The sequence below is a fragment of the Bombus fervidus genome, chromosome 11 (genome assembly GCF_041682495.2).
Source record: "Bombus fervidus isolate BK054 chromosome 11, iyBomFerv1, whole genome shotgun sequence".
NCBI lineage: Eukaryota > Metazoa > Arthropoda > Insecta > Hymenoptera > Apidae > Bombus > Bombus fervidus.
In genome coordinates this window covers 8,026,661-8,045,076 of record NC_091527.1, presented here as the reverse complement: position 1 = coordinate 8,045,076, position 18,416 = coordinate 8,026,661, and the positions used below count along the sequence as shown (strand labels likewise).

Here is an 18,416-nt window from a genome sequence, read left to right as displayed (position 1 = left end):
AGCGAGAATGCAGCTGCTCGAAAAGAAGTATGTGCACAGTAACAGATGTCGCGGTAGTAATGGTCGACCGAGAGTTGGCGCTCGCAGTCTTTCCGTTGTCAATAACGGACACTGGCAGTATCCCGGCACAAAATCCCGGAAACATCTCGTTCGTGAAATTCAACGAATCTTCGAATGTAATTTCGAGTCGTTGCGTTTTCGTTTTGGCGTAGTTAAAAATTCGTGGAAAGAGAGCGTGCTGTCGCGTGGGTTACACGAGCTACCGTTTAAACGAGAATTCGCAAAACGGGCGTGCCTTGGACACAATCGGCGACGTCCCTGACGTGAAAATACACAACGGTAAGAGGTGGTGGACAACGACAGCGAGACTGCGACTGCGGTTAAGATTGCGACAAAGAGAAGAAGGAACAGCAGCGAGGATAAAGCACGGGGACACCGTGTACCAGCAAAATAGGGCAGAAAAACGATAACAGCAGCGGTAGCAGCAACGGTGACGGAAAGGGAAAAGTACGAGTTACGACGGCGGAGAGGAACGCAGCACAGCCGCGTGATTTTGAACGCGAACGCTGGCGTAACTGTCAACGGTCGGATTTCGAAGTCTCGTAAACTACACGGTCTTCGTAAGGCTTCTGTTGCTCGACAATCGCTGCAATCGTTTTTCTCGCATCAACATCATCGACGTCGCGTCGTATCATCGTCGTCGTCTTCTTCATCGTTGTCGTGTTCGATCCGGTGAAAAACCGGCCGTCTTACGATCATAACCACGGCGTGAGAACACGACTAAATGACCATGGACCACGGCATGTACAACATTGAGACCGGCAACAGTATAAATATCAAGAGGACAGACGGTGAGTAACGTATCTTGCCAAAGTATTTTTAGACATTTTCAGACAGCCGATCGCGTGCGCGATGCCTCGCACTTTCGTTATCTACTGCCAACGAAAATCGAACACCGCTTGACCCGTTTACTTCCCCTTTTTTGTTTTCTCTTCTTTTCCCGTATACAATGAATACGCGAGCCACTTCTATCGCCGTTATCGTCGTTGTCGTCGTCATCGTCATCATCGTGTAACCGTCATCGTCGCTCCGCGCCGCGCACACGTTTTTACCGTGAAACACCGATTCGCCGTGATTCGCACGTTGGTACAGCGATCAACTATTCCCACGGAGACGAAAGTCGTTGATAGTACGTTGATACAAGTGAATCTAGCAAACGAACCGGACAACTTACCCTTACTCGTGCAGCCGCTGCACGCCGCATGTCGCGCATCGTATATTACGTCGCATCCTCCTGTTGGCCAACTACATATATCGATATACATACGTCGCCTACTCACGTAGATGGGCATTGGGCATCGCGATGCACATACACGATAGCTACCGAGAAACGAGCAAATAGTCGCTATACGCAAGTCTATATAAGTGCAAGTTCTTGCCCTTGCGTTCCGACTGCTGACCTTTTCACGCTATATTTGTTTTCTTTTTTCCTTTTTAAAACTTGCTTCGAGTACGGGATTAGTCACGTCGCGCCGCGCCGGTGTGAACCAATGCGACCACGCGGTTCGTATCTTTCGTTCGGTCGCCGATCCTCCAGTTCCTTCCCATTCGACAACGATCGCGTCTCGATACCAAATGATACCGCTGCTGGCAGATGAACGGATATCCTTTCACCAGGAACGCGGTAGGCTCCTGTCGTCCGATGTAACTCGTAATGCAACGAGACCAGAACAAGAGATACCGTCGTCTCTTTCGAATCGTTAATCGCATCCCTTCTTACGCACTCTCGATGCTTTGCAACTCTGCAGATGTCCCTAGAAATATGTTCTCCACGATGCATCAGTTCTTCGTGAATCCTTCCGCGACACGGTCCTTCCTCGATCGAATGCATCGACGTTTTCGAGGAATACTCTAGTCGCGAGAAGGTTTACGCCAAACCAACAACGCGCTATATTGTTTACTCGCGCTGTCTCGGTGAATGAGTCAGATCGTTCGCCAAGAAAGGAGAGTCGGTTGGCCGCATCGCAGCGGCCAGAAACGATCGTTGGTCGTTACGTTCGATCGAGGAATACGCGATCGAGAACGACGTTCGACGTCGCAGTAGTGTCCGCCGAGAACGGTTGGCGATAGTTGGAAAAGCGCCCGTACAGTTGCAGGAAGAAAGCGGATCGGTGACCCAATCTCGGCCACGGTAATAATATTTATAGCTTGCACCCGTCCATATAAATAGGAATACGTACGACTACGCGCGACAAGAATCTTCGATCTTCGATTCGTTGTGATTCTCGCGCGGTTCGCCAATTTCCCAAAGGCAAATTCGATTATCTTCAATCGTGATTCAACATTACGACTCGTTACGAGTCGTTAAGAGCATTACACGCTGTCTACAGGTATTTAAGAGATACCGTGTAGGACGTATTCGCGATCGAAACGCAGCTCGACGCAGCATGGCGATGCAACAAGTGGCCAGGTCCCCCGTCGTCGCGTATATTATATGCATGTTAGCGACGACGCATTTTCGAGGCAACATAATGGCAACATAGTCGTCGCTATTTAGTCTTACCATAATTTATGACTGGGTCGAGAGCTCAATAAGAACCGACCTCGGCAGGCGACTCGAAGTTGCCGAACAATACGGTGCTGATGATACGTGTTTAGAGGATGCATGAGAGTATTATTATTACTGTTATGTAATTTAGGAGATCGTTTTATTGCCAATATTACCGAAGAATAGAGACGTTGTTCAAACTTCAAAGAATCTGGTCGCAGAGTGCAGAAGACAGCGACACCTTTTGATATTAAACGGACTGTGAGGAACAGCGCGTTACTTTCTTACCCCAGAATCATCGGCATGGAGCGACATAACGACTTTGCCTTTAGCGTGATTTGTCTTTAACGCGTATACACCTCGCAACTACTCGCGAGTCGACGAGTCAACGAATGAGTCGCGACGATGCCGAAATAGGCCGTTTGGTCGCGGTGCAGACCTTGCCCGAAATTCGAAATCGAAATGAAAAGCGAATAGAACGACGACGCGTGGTCGATTCGCAGCGAATCGTGCACACGTGGGCGCTGCATCCTTATAAGGACGCCTGTCGCGAGATTCTTACGCCTCGCCGAACCTTACCTTTTATCCGCTCTTACGTCATCTATGAACACATTACTTCTCTGGATATCTCCGCGAGTCTGGAGATCGACGCGTCCTCGATCGAATAACCATGCGAAACGAGAAGAAACGATTTCCCTCGCCTTAATCGATTTAAAACTTTGCGAGTTTAAAGCTCGTGATCACGCGTACACGATGCATCGTCGCGAAACAGGGGAAAACCGCATTCTTCGTTTCTTACTCTCCGTTTTACGTTGCAGACCGATACTCGAGTCCAATTCGATCGACTCGCGCGTCCTTCGTACAAATCCCTCGTTACGATTCCCTTTAGCGGAAAGTTCGTCGAATTGCCGACAAACTACGCTGAATTCGTGTTTGTTTCAGGTCGTGTCCACTCGGCAGTCGTTTCCGGCATTAATTGGGAACAGCGCACCGTCACCGTAGAATGGTTCGAAAGAGGAGAGACCAAAGGGAAAGAGGTACTTGGCGCGAGAATGACCGAGACATAAAGTACGCGCGAGGTTTCTAACGTTCTCGTTCTCTGTTTCGCTTTTAGGTCGAGATGGACGCGATCGTCGCCTTAAATCCCGACCTGACGAATCAAAAGACTATGGAACCACCTTCGCAGATCAACAATCACGTGTTGATCTCCAAAGCAAGGGTACGTATCGCGCGATCCTTCGATCTATCCAGCGCTCTTTCTCTTTCAAACAGCGCGCGACAACCACGGAAGACGAACCAACAGTTAGAAGAAAAGAATCGACGAAATCGCGTTTCCATCGTGTAAACGATGGAATTACGTCGCGCACGATCGAGCAATTTCAATTTCCGTGTACGTAGTGTTTTTAGGCAACCTCTCATCCGCGTTCGTTGTTTCGGTGAGAGACACGTGTCGTAGCTTTGGCGCGGCTCAGGTCGGATCGCTACCGATCGCAACTCTCGCGTCGTTCCTGCTACTAACACGATTACATCTTTTTTTCCTCCATGGACGCTGCTCATTATCACGGATTTGGGTCTGCGATGGATCATCACCGATATCGGGTCTCTCCCGTCCGAAACCGATCGCATCCCCCAATACGACCTCGCATCGTCGTGTCATCGTCCCGCGTTCCCGCAATCTCTACCGGCACCACTTCTTCTCGACGATTCACGCTCGTCGATCCTCCTCCGCCCCCTCCTAATATCGTCGCGGTCGTAGTTTCTCTTCGAATCGTATCTGGTTCGAATTACGTGTCCGATTCAAATCGCGCGCGCCATCAAATTCGAACGAAAAGCAGGATTCTTCGGGCGAAGAGGACGAGGGGGTGGATGAGTCGGAGAACCAAGAGGAGGGCTCCCTTGGACGGCACGGCGGTCATACCGCAAGAAACGGCCTTGCATCCGCAACGCTTCCTGTACGAGTCGTTACTGCTCTTTCGGTAAACGCGCGAAACCCACGCTCCTTTCCTCCCACCCTGACACTCCTTTGTATTTCGTTTATCCTTAAAACACACGCACTCACACGTAAACGCTCGGCTTTACTTTGTTTTTATCCTCCTTCTCTCTTTGCCGTAAAGCTAGATTTACATCGGTCCAGTAGCATTGCAGTGCACTAGTCCAGTCCAGCACTGCATCGTAACTGTAATGAGGTAATCGGTGTTTCGATTCCAGTACAACGTCGTTACCCCAGCGAGCAATCCAGTCTAACTAACAGTAGACGAAAGTCTACTTTTCGATTCAGCGTTTATTCCCACCATCGAGAACACAATATTGCAACGTTACTGGAGTCGTGTAGAGGACTCGATAACCAGTGCTGGCTGAAGCGTAGTACAGTGCATCCATTGCCACGACGATTTACCAACGATTTTCCAGTGTTTCGTCCGTTTAAAGGAGACTGGAATACCGTAGACATGGACCGATTTTCAGTTAAAGAACTGGAACGTAATCGCTTGATCCAGTAACTGGACTGATGTAAACCCAGCTGTAACGTCAGCGTTTTTCTCTCCCTCCCCATTTATTTTCCATTCCCTTCTCTCTATGCTACTTTGCCACGTTTCGAGGATCGATCGCACTCGATACACTGCGCCACCTCTGTCGCCAACAACCACGCGCCTGATACCGGTTTCCTCGCCTTATTTTACGTTTCCTTCTTTTTAAGCTCGTTTCTCGTCGGAACATTGCGATTCGTTCTAAAACGACGTTGTCGTCGTTGTCGTCGTCGTCCCACGCACGCTTCCTATCATTTCCTCGCTTCTCGCGTACTCGCATTACCGTGCTTTTCGTTCGATCGAACGTCGGACGTCGAACAACGAGTTTGACGTCCATCAAATTGCGATGTCTCATCCCGCTTTCTTTTCTACCACGTTCGTTCGATTTACGTTTCCTTTGCTTTTTACCGCGAAACATCGATTCTGTTCCGAGTACGGCGTTGTACGTATGCACGTACGTACGGAATTACGTTTTATCGATTTCGATTCCTATATTTTGCACTCGCTTTTCGGTCAACGTTTTTTAGACGACGTATCGTACCCATGCTCGACTATCGACCAACGTTTTATTTAACTTACCATCTCCTTTCATTATTTATTTACTTATCTTTCTTATCATTGGTTATTTTCGAACACCATCGAATTACAGAATGTTAAACTTTATATAATATTTGAATAACTCGTATTGAGATTTCCTTTGACGACGTTACGTTATGTTTTCTGTTTCTTTTTTCAGCATTCAACCAAGCCGTCGATTCCAGTAAAAGGTATGTCGTACGCGAGCAAACCTTACGTACGTATAATGGTTTGCATAAATAAGAAAAGTCGCGTTATCGTTTGTTAATCTGACGAATCGATCGAGTTGATGCCGCGCGAACGTAAAAGTCGTTTTATTTGTACGATTGGTCAACGGCGATCGATGTAACGTTCTCACGCGCGTATCGTCGTGTTGCGATCTTTTCGCGTCGCGTTTACTATGTCGTGGTCACTAACTCTGGACGGATCGATTTGCCAAGCGATGGCGAATGAAATACGCGTGGTGTAACAGCGATGTCAGCGTCATGTAAAAGAAGCACCACCAGTGGCAACGAGCGGCGGTGCGCGAGTGTTCACGCTCCAAACTATCGATGCTCTTGCGCCGTATGCAAAGGCACGCAAGGGCAAGGACCTCGACGTACGATGCGCTACGTATTAAACGAACAGAGTATATAATCGGGTCGTGCGATTCGAGCCTACGTTTCTTCCATTCTTGTACGCTCTCGTCTACTTTCTCTTCCTCTCTCTCTCTCTCTCTCTCTCCCTCTTTCTCACTCATTCACAGACACACACACGTCTTTCCTTCCTTCCTCGTTCCTGCCTTCCTTTCTTTCCGCCTGTTCTTTCTGTCGATTCTACGAATTCACCTCGTTCACCGCGGTCATCGCCATGAAGTTCGATCCGTTGGGCTACTGTTTCGGAAGAAAAAATAAGATCAACGGCACCGAGGATGGGAAGACCGAGGAATTGGTTGAAGCCATCTCGGAGCAGGTCTCGTCACACGGTAACACACACACGCGCGATTCTGCCGATACACGCGATCGCGTCTGAACTTTATTTATTTTCCCGCGACAGTCGGACCACCGAGCGCGAACACGTTCGTTCGATTTGACCCCGAAACTTGAACACATCACGCGACTGATGTATACTTTGCAGCGGGTTCCAACAGACAATTGTCGCGACAAACGGGTCGGCCAACCAATATAATGCCACCCGGTGTCACCGTGAATGGACACGGTGATTCCGTGGCTGGATTAACGAGCCGCCGGGAATTGGAGAACATCCCACCGACACCTACGTCAACGGCTGCTTCCTTCAATACCTCCATGACAGCGCAGGCCAAGCAGAAGCAACAACAGCTACAGTCTCAGCAGCAGCAGCAGCAACAACAACAGGTACAAGCGGATAACGGGCGAGTTAGACGATCGAATGTGGTGAAAGAGGTCGAGAGGCTGAAGAAGAATCGCGAGGAAAGAAGACAGAGGCAAGCCGAGTTGAAAGAGGAGAAGGAAGCTCTGATGAACTTGGATCCTGGTAATCCGAATTGGGAATTTCTTGCTATGATAAGGTCAGTCCCGATTCTTTCTTTTCTCGCGTGATACCATTCAAGACGTTGATGTCTTTCCGTCGACAGGGAATACCAGAACAGCATCGAATTCAGGCCCCTTCGAGAAACGGATAGCGTGGAAGACCATCAAATTACAGTGTGCGTCAGAAAGCGTCCGTTGAACAAGAAGGAGATCGCGCGCAAAGAGGTAGATGTGATCAGCGTGCCTAGCAAAGATCAGATGGTGGTTCACGAGCCGAAAGCCAAAGTCGATCTAACCAAATACTTGGAGAACCAAATCTTTCGATTCGATTACGCGTTCGATGAAACTTGCAACAACGAGATCGTCTACAAGTATACTGCTAAACCTCTGGTGCAAACCATTTTCGAAGGTGGAATGGCCACGTGTTTTGCTTACGGTCAAACGGGAAGCGGTAAAACGCATACCATGGGAGGTGATTTTAACGGAAAGACACAGGATTGCAAAAGAGGCATATACGCGATGGTGGCCAAGGATGTGTTTAAATGCCTCAAGCTTGTTAAGTATCGTCCGTTGAATCTGGTCATTTCCGCGAGCTTTTTCGAGATCTACTCTGGCAAGGTGTTCGATCTATTGAAGGACAAAGAGAAGCTGCGCGTTTTAGAAGATGGCAAGCAACAGGTACGCTTATACGCGTTTACTTGTTCTCTTTTCCGGTTTAGCTCGTTCCTATCTTTTCCTGTCCCATAGGTGCAAATACTCGGATTAACGGAAAAGGTGGTGGAGACTTGCGACGAAGTGTTGAAGTTGATACAGCACGGAAACAGTGCCAGAACGAGCGGTCAAACCAGTGCAAATTCCAACTCGTCACGATCCCATGCCGTTTTCCAAATCACAGCGCGGATACCGGGTACGCTCAAGGTTCACGGAAAATTCTCTCTGATCGATCTTGCTGGTAACGAGAGGGGAGCAGATACGTCTTCCGCCAACAGACAAACCCGTGAGTTTCACGTAATTTCCCCTATCTATGGACGAAGGTCCACCGATGAAACGTGTGCAAAGATGGTCGCGTTGTTCGCAGGTATGGAGGGTGCCGAGATCAACAAATCACTGTTGGCGTTAAAAGAATGTATCCGCGCATTGAGTCGCAAAGGAACGCATCTGCCATTCAGAGCTAGCAAGTTGACGCAAGTATTAAGGGACAGCTTCATCGGTGAAAAGTCGAAAACTTGCATGGTAACAGATTTGCGTTTCTTGCGTAACTGGTCGACTTAAACGAACCGCGCACGTCCTTACCACTCCCCTTCCCTTGTTCGCAGATAGCTATGATCAGTCCGGGAATGAGTTCCTGCGAACATTCGTTGAACACGCTCAGATATGCGGACCGAGTGAAGGAGTTGGCCGCGACTGATCCAACGGAAATGAAAGCATCCCCGACGGACGACGAACGGGAATTAAAGATCGAGGAACAGTCGAACAACAGCGTATTGTCGGATAGCGATTTGGCGCAGCTTCGGTCTCTGAACGTAAGACAAAAAATAGAATTTCCGCGTCAGCTCGGGCTTCCGAGTTTCGAGACGGACCGGTTCTTCCACTTACTCGGTCGACTCTTTTTTTTTTTTAACAGGAGGGTGAGATTTCACAAGACCTTTACACGTTCCACGAAGCGGTATCCGCATTGCAAATGTTGGAGGAGGAAGTCCTAGATACGCACAAAATGGTCATGGACCATACGACCAGATTCCTGGATGGCGCGCGTAATGTGTTCAGTACGACTCACGAAGTAGATTATGACCAAGAAGGTAAGACGGCGTTTCCGTGTTTGTTTCAACTGATTCCGAACCCTTGTATTCGAGCGTGTCTTCGCTCTCCCGGCCGCGTCCGCGCACACACACTCGCAAATGCACGCACACACGCATTTACGTACGCATGTACGCACGCGTAATCGTTTCTATTTTCAGAATTTTTCAACTTCAGTTTACGCCTCTTGTTCCGACATGCAAATGTTTCTCTTCTCTTTTGCATGCGTAATATCTTTCCTCTCTATACTTCCGTTCGTTTCGTTTCTTAAGCGGATCGATCTTTTCTGCTTTGTTTATAATTTTGCGTTTTCTTTTTTATTTTTGTTTTTTTTTTTTGTTTTTTCTTTTGTTTTTCTTTCCTTTTAATTCTCGATTTCTTAACGATTTTTCGATGACACGATAACGCATGCCTGTTCGCCTCGTCGCGTCCGTCTGTCTAAAAAAACTATAATACGAGCGCTACCGTACTTTTGTTTTCGGTCTCTCGTTCGTACCCGTTTATCGATCGGACAATGTCTCGGTACCCCGCGACAGAATCTAATACGGTGAAACACGAGGAGCAAAAAGGGTGGGGCACCAAGCGTTATTGTGTATGTGGAATTTTGCGACAGATTCACGCGGTAAAGATAAGGCAAAGGCAAGCTGCCCGTTAGAACCGAACTTAGAGGACGAGAGGACAACGACGACGACGACGACAACGTCAACGACAACGATGAGGGTGGCTGTGCCAGTAGACAACGATAACCGCGACTCTACCGGCGGTGACGCGTGGTCCAACCTAAATAAACTCGTCGATACAACGACAGAGAATTCATTAAAATCTCCTTGGAAGGACGAGGTCGAATGTCAAAACGACATCAGTTCGTGCGATAGCGATTACGAACCGTTGAACGTTACTCGAACGACGCGCGTCGCGGCGAACACGGCCGGTATCGATTCGTGCATCGAAAATGTTTCGAAGAAGAACAGTTTGCACGCGTATTCCGTTGCATACAGCAACAACTGGGCTCGGACGGTGAACCGCGCGCAACGATACAAACGGTCTACCGTTGGGAAAAAGAGCGTACAAAAATATCATTGGTCTGGCACTTTCAATCGAGACGGCGTCAAAAAATATTCTTCGCCTCTCGGTGAGAAAACGAGCGATGCCAAGACGCGTCGTTTCGGCGAGATGAACGTCGTGGCCGACTCTAATTATAATTACAACTTGGATGCCTTCGACGATGAAAAGATAGCAAAGAAGACGAAACTGTTTGACGGCGATAAATTCAACTTGGACGATGAAAGCGGCGACAGCAACGAGGACGCGACACGTTGGCCCGATCGTCGATCGTTCGCGAATCTTTCCAAACGCGATACAATGCGATTTAATATGTCACGGCGGAATTGGCTGACTCGCGAACACGGCCAGGAAGATCATCGCTATGAACGAGACGAGTCTATCGAACAAGGCAATCTAAACGCAAATTCGCCAAAACGAAGTCAACGAAACAACCACAAAGAAGAGAACCGACCCACTCTCGATGAAAAACGACGCTCTTCCGAATCCTCCTATCTCGTCGACGATAACGACGATCGATCGACGATCATCGATCGCTATGAAATCACTCTCTCCACCGTCTACGTTCGTAAATCTCGTACGCCGATCGACGATCGATCCACATTCAAATTTTTTAATTTTCTTTTGTCGTTTTTTAAAAATGTTATCCTCTTTACCTTCTTACCCAGCCTGTACATGGTCCTTTTCATTTACGTAAAAAGAACGGAGGAGCCATAAGTATTTTGTTTTCGCGCACGTTTATCTGTTAAAAGGGACCAACGATGTTTCTTCTTTCGTTTCTTTTTTCTTTATTTTTCATTTTTATACTTTCCTATCAACGATATCGTCACTTTTATGCTTTAACGCGAAGCTTTTAAGATTACAATCGAAGGAGCGAGAGACCGGTTTGTAGTAATCCATCAACCGATCAGTTGAACCGATATTTTATTCGCGGATACTAGACAAACCGCTGGCAACGAGTACGTTTGTTTTCACAAGCCGAGTCAGCGAAATTTTGCTCGGTCGAGAACGAAATCTATACGGAAGCGAATTTCTTAAAATCTAAGGAAAAATATATATATATATATATATACATACGTAATATGTACATATAGGAACAAGAAACGAGGCATACGCGTTGTCATTGAGCGCGTTTGGCGCCCAAAAATCATTGTTTTTTAGCTATCTATAAAAGAATACAAAGGCTCGAACAGCAGCTGCAACAACAACAACAACAACAGCAACAACAATGACACGTTTGAACGTAACGTCACAAACCCTTGCAGATTTGAGACGGAAAAGAACAAAGTTTGAGTCGCCCAACCTGAGGAGGTTCTTGTTACGTAGACGTCTGATAGAGAGAAAACAGTTTTCCGACGGTACGAAATTATTCGATTCAAAATCATATATAAAGTCGCCTGTCAAAAGTTGCTTACTTTAATACCGCACCAGAGATATACATATGTACTAATTACGCGTTCAGGGGTCACGATTCGCGAAGGCATCATTACCGCATCGACATTTACATCTACATCACCGACGTCTCCGATAAGTAATGCTTGCTTTTAAGCCGCGATTTTCGATAAATCTATCGCAATATATATGTATAATATAAATACGTATCGGCAGTAGTACCTAAGCGTAAACGACAGTAAGCCGAGCACGGAACTGAACGGAACGCACTGGATCGAGAAACTACTGCGCCACTAATTACAATCGGATACAGAGCAACGTGTATTTTTTTCTTCCGTTCATCGAACTGGTAAGCCGCGATATCGATTTACGCGTCGATTCTACTCTATCCTCTCTATTCTTCCTTCTGTTATCTGTGGCCCTTTCTTCTCCGATTAACGAATCTCCGTGCACCTTTAAAAATATCGTGATAGTAACCGAGCGATCGATTCTAGCGCGAAAATTCCTCTACATGTACAACACACATTAAGCTGTTAATAAATATTAGTTTTATGGAATCTTAATATAACGGCATTGTTTTCTTCGCATTAACTACTACAATTATGGCCTGTGATACAAATGGACTAATAATTAATACGCGGCACGCCTCGCTCGATGAGATATATAACGAAAATTGTACGTGAATTTTTGCATTTTCCGAGTAACCGGAACGCTTTGAATACACACTAACGTAATCGATCGAGATCGATTCGTAGCGTGGCCTAATTTGCCTGAAAATTTCCAAACGATCGTTATGTTGGTCGATCGTTTCGAAACGCATGTAACGTAAACGCGTTCTGTCGCTGCGACAAATTCATACCGAGTCGTGCTTACGTTCATTCGCAAACTCACCAGATCCTTTTCCGTTTGCTATTTTGCAAAAGGGCAAATTACTGAAATCGACCACTGAAAACGTGTTGTTTGTTGCAGAATATGCCCAAAAGTGGGAACAGCTATTGGTGCATCAGCGTGATATCTTGAACGCCGCAATCGATCAAGTCAGTCAGTTTCGTGGACAATTGTTGCAAGAAGAACAGATCAGCCAGAAGATGACGCGAACTCGTAACTCACGATATAATTAACGTGGATTAGTTTACGCGCGCGCGTCAGAAAGAGAGAGAGAGGGTGAAGAGAGAGGGGAAGAGAGAAACGCGTGTGAATGAAGGAACGAATGAGTAAGCGAGCGAGTGGATGAGCGAGAGAGAAAGACAGAAAGACCGAGGGCACGAAGAAGCATCTTACGATTACGATAACGATAAGGTGATGGTGGTAGCGGTGGTGGTGGTGGTGGATGGCAGTGGGTGAGGATGGCATAATCAAAGGAAAGAGAATACCAGTAAACCATCTAAGCGTTCGAATACCATTGGTTTTCCGAGCATCGCTGTTACCATGATTCGTCGCATCAGCTTTCCGTTCGCGTTCCTTTAACCGCAAACGAATCCGTTTAACGATACCGATGTTCCTTTTCCTCTCCTCTTCGGTTTGCAATCGATCATCGATGATTCGAAAGCACGAAATACTCACGTTCGAGATGCTCGACAATGAACCGGTGATATCGAGTAACAAAATGAACTGTGACCGACAGACGTTCATCGTCCGTCCATATTCTTTCGCAAAATCGTTTACCGTATTTCCTCTCCTCTTTTTGCCCATCTTTCTCCCTCTGCTTCTCTCCTCTTTTCCGATCGCTAGCTTTTTCTTCTAATTGTTCATGATGACACGCAGCATCACGCACCTAAATCATAGCACGTATCGGCGTACGTACAGAATCGACCGTGTCCCGCGCGCGCTTTATTTTACTCGTAACTAACGTCTACTTACCATTTTCAACGATGCTGCTGCGTTCGTCGGACGATAAATCCGCATACACGCAGATCACTGGGTGCGATTAAATCGACAATCGTATGTACGTACGTACGAACCGATAACCGAAAACCTAATGAATCAATGCACGCGCGTTTATGATTATCCAAGATGAGCTGTTTTGTGTTACCTCTATGCGTCTAAAAAAAAAAAGAAACACAAGATATCCTTTAAGGACAGCATATCCTTCTCTTCCTTCTAACAAACGTTTCGATTCGTTTCTCACCGAGATACTTTAGTCAAGGATTCTCGGTTGATTGCCTAATTTATAATGCCAAACTTTAATTGCCTGATTTCAGATGGATTGAATTTTAAAAGAAATATATAAATGTACATCTGTTAAAAGAGTACTTTCTCTTTCCGTCGAAAAGTTGGAGTAAATAAAAGAAAAAAAGAGTTCTTATACTGCATACGCGTATTCGTCTGATCTCTCGTGTATTTGTACGGTCGTGATTCGTCAAACGCGTATTTCCAACATTGACTTTGCTAGATCGTTTAATCGTAATCGTCTCTATCTTAATCAAAAAAACTCAGTTTATTTAAAGGATCCCACGTTTCGACAGAAATTGTAAGTTAACTCGTCTGTGGTCAGCGACCGTGATAACTTTAGCCACCCTTGCGATTAGTATACGCGTTTCGCAAAATGAGGTTATAAGTAACGAGTTTCGTACAACGTTAATTCCTAAATTTCTGGATGTCAAGTTGACGCGATTTCAAAAAGTATACTATTTCGTCGTTCGCTTTTGAATACTCTTTTTTTTTTACAATTTTGCCTGTTTTTATTTATTTTCCTTTTTTCTTTTTTTTAACCTGAGAATCTTAAAATCCATGTAACAGTTTCTATCTTACTTGCCGTCGTTTGGTTTCGTTCCTACCGTTTTCAGATTTCACGGAGAAGCGAATTTTCACAGACACGCTTCGCGAACCTACGAATGCATGCGCGCGTCTTTTCTTGCCAAAACGACAATGTCCAGCGCGTTTTGCGATCGATCCGATTTTTATGGATTCAATCGAAAGTGGGACCGAGTACGACATAGCAGGCAAGCAGGAACGAAGAGAGAACGAATGTGCATGTGCACGAGCGAGTGTATGCGTGTATGTATGATGCTATTGAGCGAATGAGCGAACGCGAGAAGATAGAGGGAAGAACGAATGTGTGTGAAATCGATAGGTCGTCAACTTACGTTGTTGGCTAAATATGATTTTTATAGAAATGTATTTATATAGATAAAACTACATCGTTATATCGCATTAAAAAAAGGAGAGATTTGCACGTTTAGCGTAAAGATTTTGTTCACTCGTGATACATATTTGGATCGAACACGCTTGAAAACGATGGGAATTATCTCTGTATCGTTTCTTTCGCCAACAAAGCGTCAATAATGTTTTATTAGACGTAAAAAAATTAAAGTTTCGTAGCAATCGAGCGTTCAATACTTCTTTGCCTTATTATTAATCGCACTATAGAATCGAATAGCGAGATAAGAAAGTAAACGTTCGAATCGATGGATTGGATACTTTGATACGATAGTGAGAGCAACATCGTTACGATCGGCATAAAACTTATCAGACTACAACGGCGATACTCTACTTTTTATAAAAAGAGAGAAAAATCTGCCGACGAAACCAAACAAAGGATTAAACAAAGACAATGATACAAATGATACGCTATTTGTTTTAATCTTTCACTTTCTTTGTCATATGCGTATCAAACGAAATACCCAACTCAGTTGTTTGATAAATAAACTATATATATATATATTTATAATCGACTTAAAGCTAGCCGATCAAATGGCAAGTTTGTTTATCGTACTGACTACAGTAATTGTTTTTGCGTAGATGATGGTAAAAAGAATATATGAACGTAAAGATTTAGAAAATAATGGATTTATTAAAAGTCGCGTAAGTATTTACGTCGTATCGCAAGTAGCTCGACCAGCGAGTAGCGATTACACACCTAACCTTAAATTTATACGCGACGTTTTCAACGCATACATTCCATATCGATGTTTAAAATTCGCCTAATTAAATATTAACTTACGTATATTCCTAAATTAGATCACAGTCTTTGATTGGGTTTCACACGATTTTCCGTTTTTCGACTGTCTTGGCGCATACGATAAATAGTCAAATTATAAATGGAAGCATTCCAAATCGTATGGGGGAAAATGCGTGCGGTAATCGCGAACGCGTGTACATCGACGGATCGTTGAGAAAAACAAATCAAGAAAAGACCTAGTTAACGAAAGGGCAAGTGTGTGTGCGGCTATGTACACTTAATAAGTTAGGTAACAAAACTGTAAAAACGGGCTGAATGTTCAATTCGTTAGATGGGAGCGAAAGGCAGAAGGAGGACGAACATTCGCAATTCCAAGGAATAAGTTGGAGGCTCGCAAAACCGACAGAGAACGTTGTTGCAGACGGAACAGAGGTAAACGAATAGTTTAGCGAATCCAGATCTTTGGTTTAACGAACGTTAACGATACTTGGGAACGTGTAGCGTAAATTGGAAAAGCTGACCGGGGCTATTAGCCAGTATCAAAGGCATTGGTAACGCTATCCGTCGCCATGTCATCCTCCAAAACGATGGTATCGCGTCGTTCGGAGAACAAGGTATCTTGACTAAGCGCGGGAACCTGCCTAGAGAATTCGCTGGTTGCCCACAAGAACAGGTCCAACGTTTGTTCCGTGCATTCTGCTATGAATCGAACAAACGGTCGGACATCGCCGGTATTAGCTATTTGAAGATTCTCGTAATACGTGTGTCGATGCTGCTTGTGAATAATAACCGGAGGATAACCAGCTTGCATAAGAATCATGTTCATAAGCAAACGAGACGTTCTACCATTGCCATCAGAAAACGGATGTATATGTACCAACTTGTAATGCGCTAGAGCGGCGTATCTAGAATAGAAGAAAGTAAACAACGATTATTCGCGATATATTCAATGATGGTATGGTGTAGAATGGAAATGGGCGAGAAAATAAGTAGTTATATACCTGACTGGATGCATTCGAATAGCTCTTTCGCTGTTTAACCATAAGGCAAATTCTTCCATAAGATAATGGATATCTCCTGGACCAGGAGGTACATGGCCACCAACGTACACTTGAGTACGTCGAAATTGACCACCTCGAACGGGATCCACGTGTCCTAAAACACGCATATGAATTTCTAATATATCCTTAATGGAAATCGATCCCATCCTGTTGACCAGGGTCGCGTTGATGTATTTCATTGCAGCGTCCAAGCCGAGAATCTCGTTGTGCTCATCGATGCTTTTACCAGCAACCGCGGTACGCGTTTCAACGATCGCCCGGGTCTGAGCTAAATTCATTGTGTTCCCCTCGATGCCAACTGTATGATAGATATGCTGAAAATAAGCCTCCTTCTTTGCTCGTATTAAGGCGGCATTGTTATCAGGAATCGTGGACAGTGTGTTTCTTTTTTCGTCTATGCGTCGAAGCATTCTCCGATCCAACTCTTCGACTACTCGAGCCGTCCTTTGACTGTTTATTAGTGCACCTTCGTGGTTCGGTTGAAAACTCAATGCACGCACATAATATTCGTTTGCTTTGATAACATCGTTCTGTGTGTGTTCCAAAAACTCGCCGTAATGATTTAAGATATCTGGATGACGGGGTGCTAAAGCTACGGCATGCTGAAACAATTTGATCGCCTTCTTTTGTTTGCCCGACAATTTCATCTCCAATGCCAGATACAGAGAGGTTAAAGCTTCCGCGGTGGATGTCGCGCTATTCTCAATTTCCAATTGATGACGCAGCTCAGTCCTTGGCAACGCTAAATCCAAAGTACCTTCGTCGTATACGTTTAACTCACCTTCCGTTGGAAGCGGTATAAATACGTGACGATAGTCGTGATCTGAAAGAATAACTGCCATGCAAGAATTGTCAAGTTCTGAGGTTAGACAGTCCACGAAAGGGACTATCTAGCTGGCACAAATCGTGCAAATTCCACGGAAACTTGGGACAAACTTACCCGGTAAATATTTCAGGAAACCACGAATGTACTGAGACAGTAAGGTGGCGATGACAGCAACAGCAATTCCTAATACGAAAACGAAAAGCACGACTAGGCGATTCGCCGTCATGCTCATAGCGACATTTGCATTGTCCTCTTCGGTTTTTCTATCTTTTACGTATCCAAGCTTCTCGTCGTAGAACGCGTAACAAAACTTTTCACGCGACAGCGGCATCGTGTTTTTACCAAATACTCGACCAAATAATATCCCTTTCGATCGACAATGAGTCGCAACATACTCTCAAATTTTTCCCAACACGTTTTACTCCTTGATCCGGACCAGGGACAAAACAACGCATTGCTTCGTTCGACATCTCGAACATGTGGTACTTTTCGATTGGTTTAGTATTCACCAATCGATTCTCTTTCTCACTTTCTCGCAGATGCCACTAGCATCGGTCGTAACAAGTCTGGAAGGCAGCGCCCTCGTATCGAAGCACGTATTCGCAAGATGAACGCGTTGCCGCGCTTAGGAATTCAAAATAGCGCTATTTGGTTTTCGATCGGCTCGCTACAATCTACTCGTGTATGAAACGCAATAGGAAATTCGTACATTTTATAAAATCGACTAGAAGATGCGTTACGCGCTTTCATTTGGACGTATCTTAAAGGGGAGAAAATTTGACGAGACGTGTCTGCAATAATCGAAAGAGAATCGGGAACCATACGAGATAAGACGAAACGAGATAAAGAAAGGGCAAACGATGCGAGACAAAAGATGGTAATAACGTGACAAGATGAAACAAGACGAGTCGAGCGTTGAGAGCAAGAGCGTCGAGGCTAGGCGAAAGGATGTATGGTTAGTTGGGAGACGATGCAAGTCAGGATCTGGTGAAAGAGGAGGTGGGGGAATGATGCGAATGAACAAGAAGGCGAGGTAAGTCAGTCGATGCAAGCGAATAATAGCCGAAACGACCCTGAAACCGAGGCCATCGTTGTTCGTTGGCCCGAACAACACGCAAGCAGCACATTCGTTTCTCTTTATGTTCGATTCGCGGGCTTCGATCTCGCGCGTTGCATTACCTGCAAACGCAACCATTGCGGTAAATATCTATGGTTCAGTCACCGAAAACATGTAAATC

General features: G+C 45.5%; 2 protein-coding genes across 10 annotated transcripts; one reads left to right on the top strand and one right to left on the bottom strand.

Moving 5' to 3' along the window:
* Nucleotides 1-60: 60 nt before the first annotated feature.
* Klp10a (kinesin-like protein 10A) lies at nt 61-14,728 on the top strand. 8 transcript variants are annotated; one of them, XR_011800977.1, is made up of 13 exons: nt 61-851; nt 3,491-3,585; nt 3,663-3,767; nt 4,384-4,500; nt 5,810-5,840; nt 6,766-7,177; nt 7,244-7,817; nt 7,887-8,136; nt 8,218-8,372; nt 8,456-8,662; nt 8,764-8,938; nt 9,550-11,356; nt 12,360-12,415. XR_011800977.1 is itself a non-coding variant. In XM_072012350.1 (13 exons), exons 1-13 carry the CDS (start codon nt 785-787, stop codon nt 12,509-12,511), a joined length of 2,433 nt encoding a protein of 810 aa, XP_071868451.1. In that variant the 5' UTR covers nt 69-784; the 3' UTR covers nt 12,512-14,728. The 8 variants fall into 8 exon arrangements, 6 of the variants coding, with proteins under 6 accessions (XP_071868448.1, XP_071868449.1, XP_071868451.1 ...); XR_011800978.1 differs by having other exon boundaries at nt 69-851; nt 11,264-11,739; nt 12,360-12,559; XM_072012350.1 differs by having other exon boundaries at nt 69-851; nt 11,264-11,356; nt 12,360-14,728.
* A 435-nt stretch (nt 14,729-15,163) lies between these two features.
* Fic (FIC domain protein adenylyltransferase) lies at nt 15,164-17,679 on the bottom strand. 2 transcript variants are annotated; one of them, XM_072012363.1, is made up of 3 exons: nt 17,293-17,679; nt 16,293-17,187; nt 15,164-16,196 (listed from the first exon to the last, which is right to left on the bottom strand). In XM_072012363.1, the coding sequence occupies exons 1-3, from the start codon at nt 17,507-17,509 to the stop codon at nt 15,821-15,823; spliced, it is 1,488 nt and encodes a 495-aa protein (XP_071868464.1). In that variant the 5' UTR covers nt 17,510-17,679; the 3' UTR covers nt 15,164-15,820. The 2 variants fall into 2 exon arrangements, with proteins under 2 accessions (XP_071868464.1, XP_071868465.1); XM_072012364.1 differs by having other exon boundaries at nt 16,293-17,175; nt 17,293-17,678.
* Between the last annotated feature and the right edge of the window lie 737 nt (nt 17,680-18,416).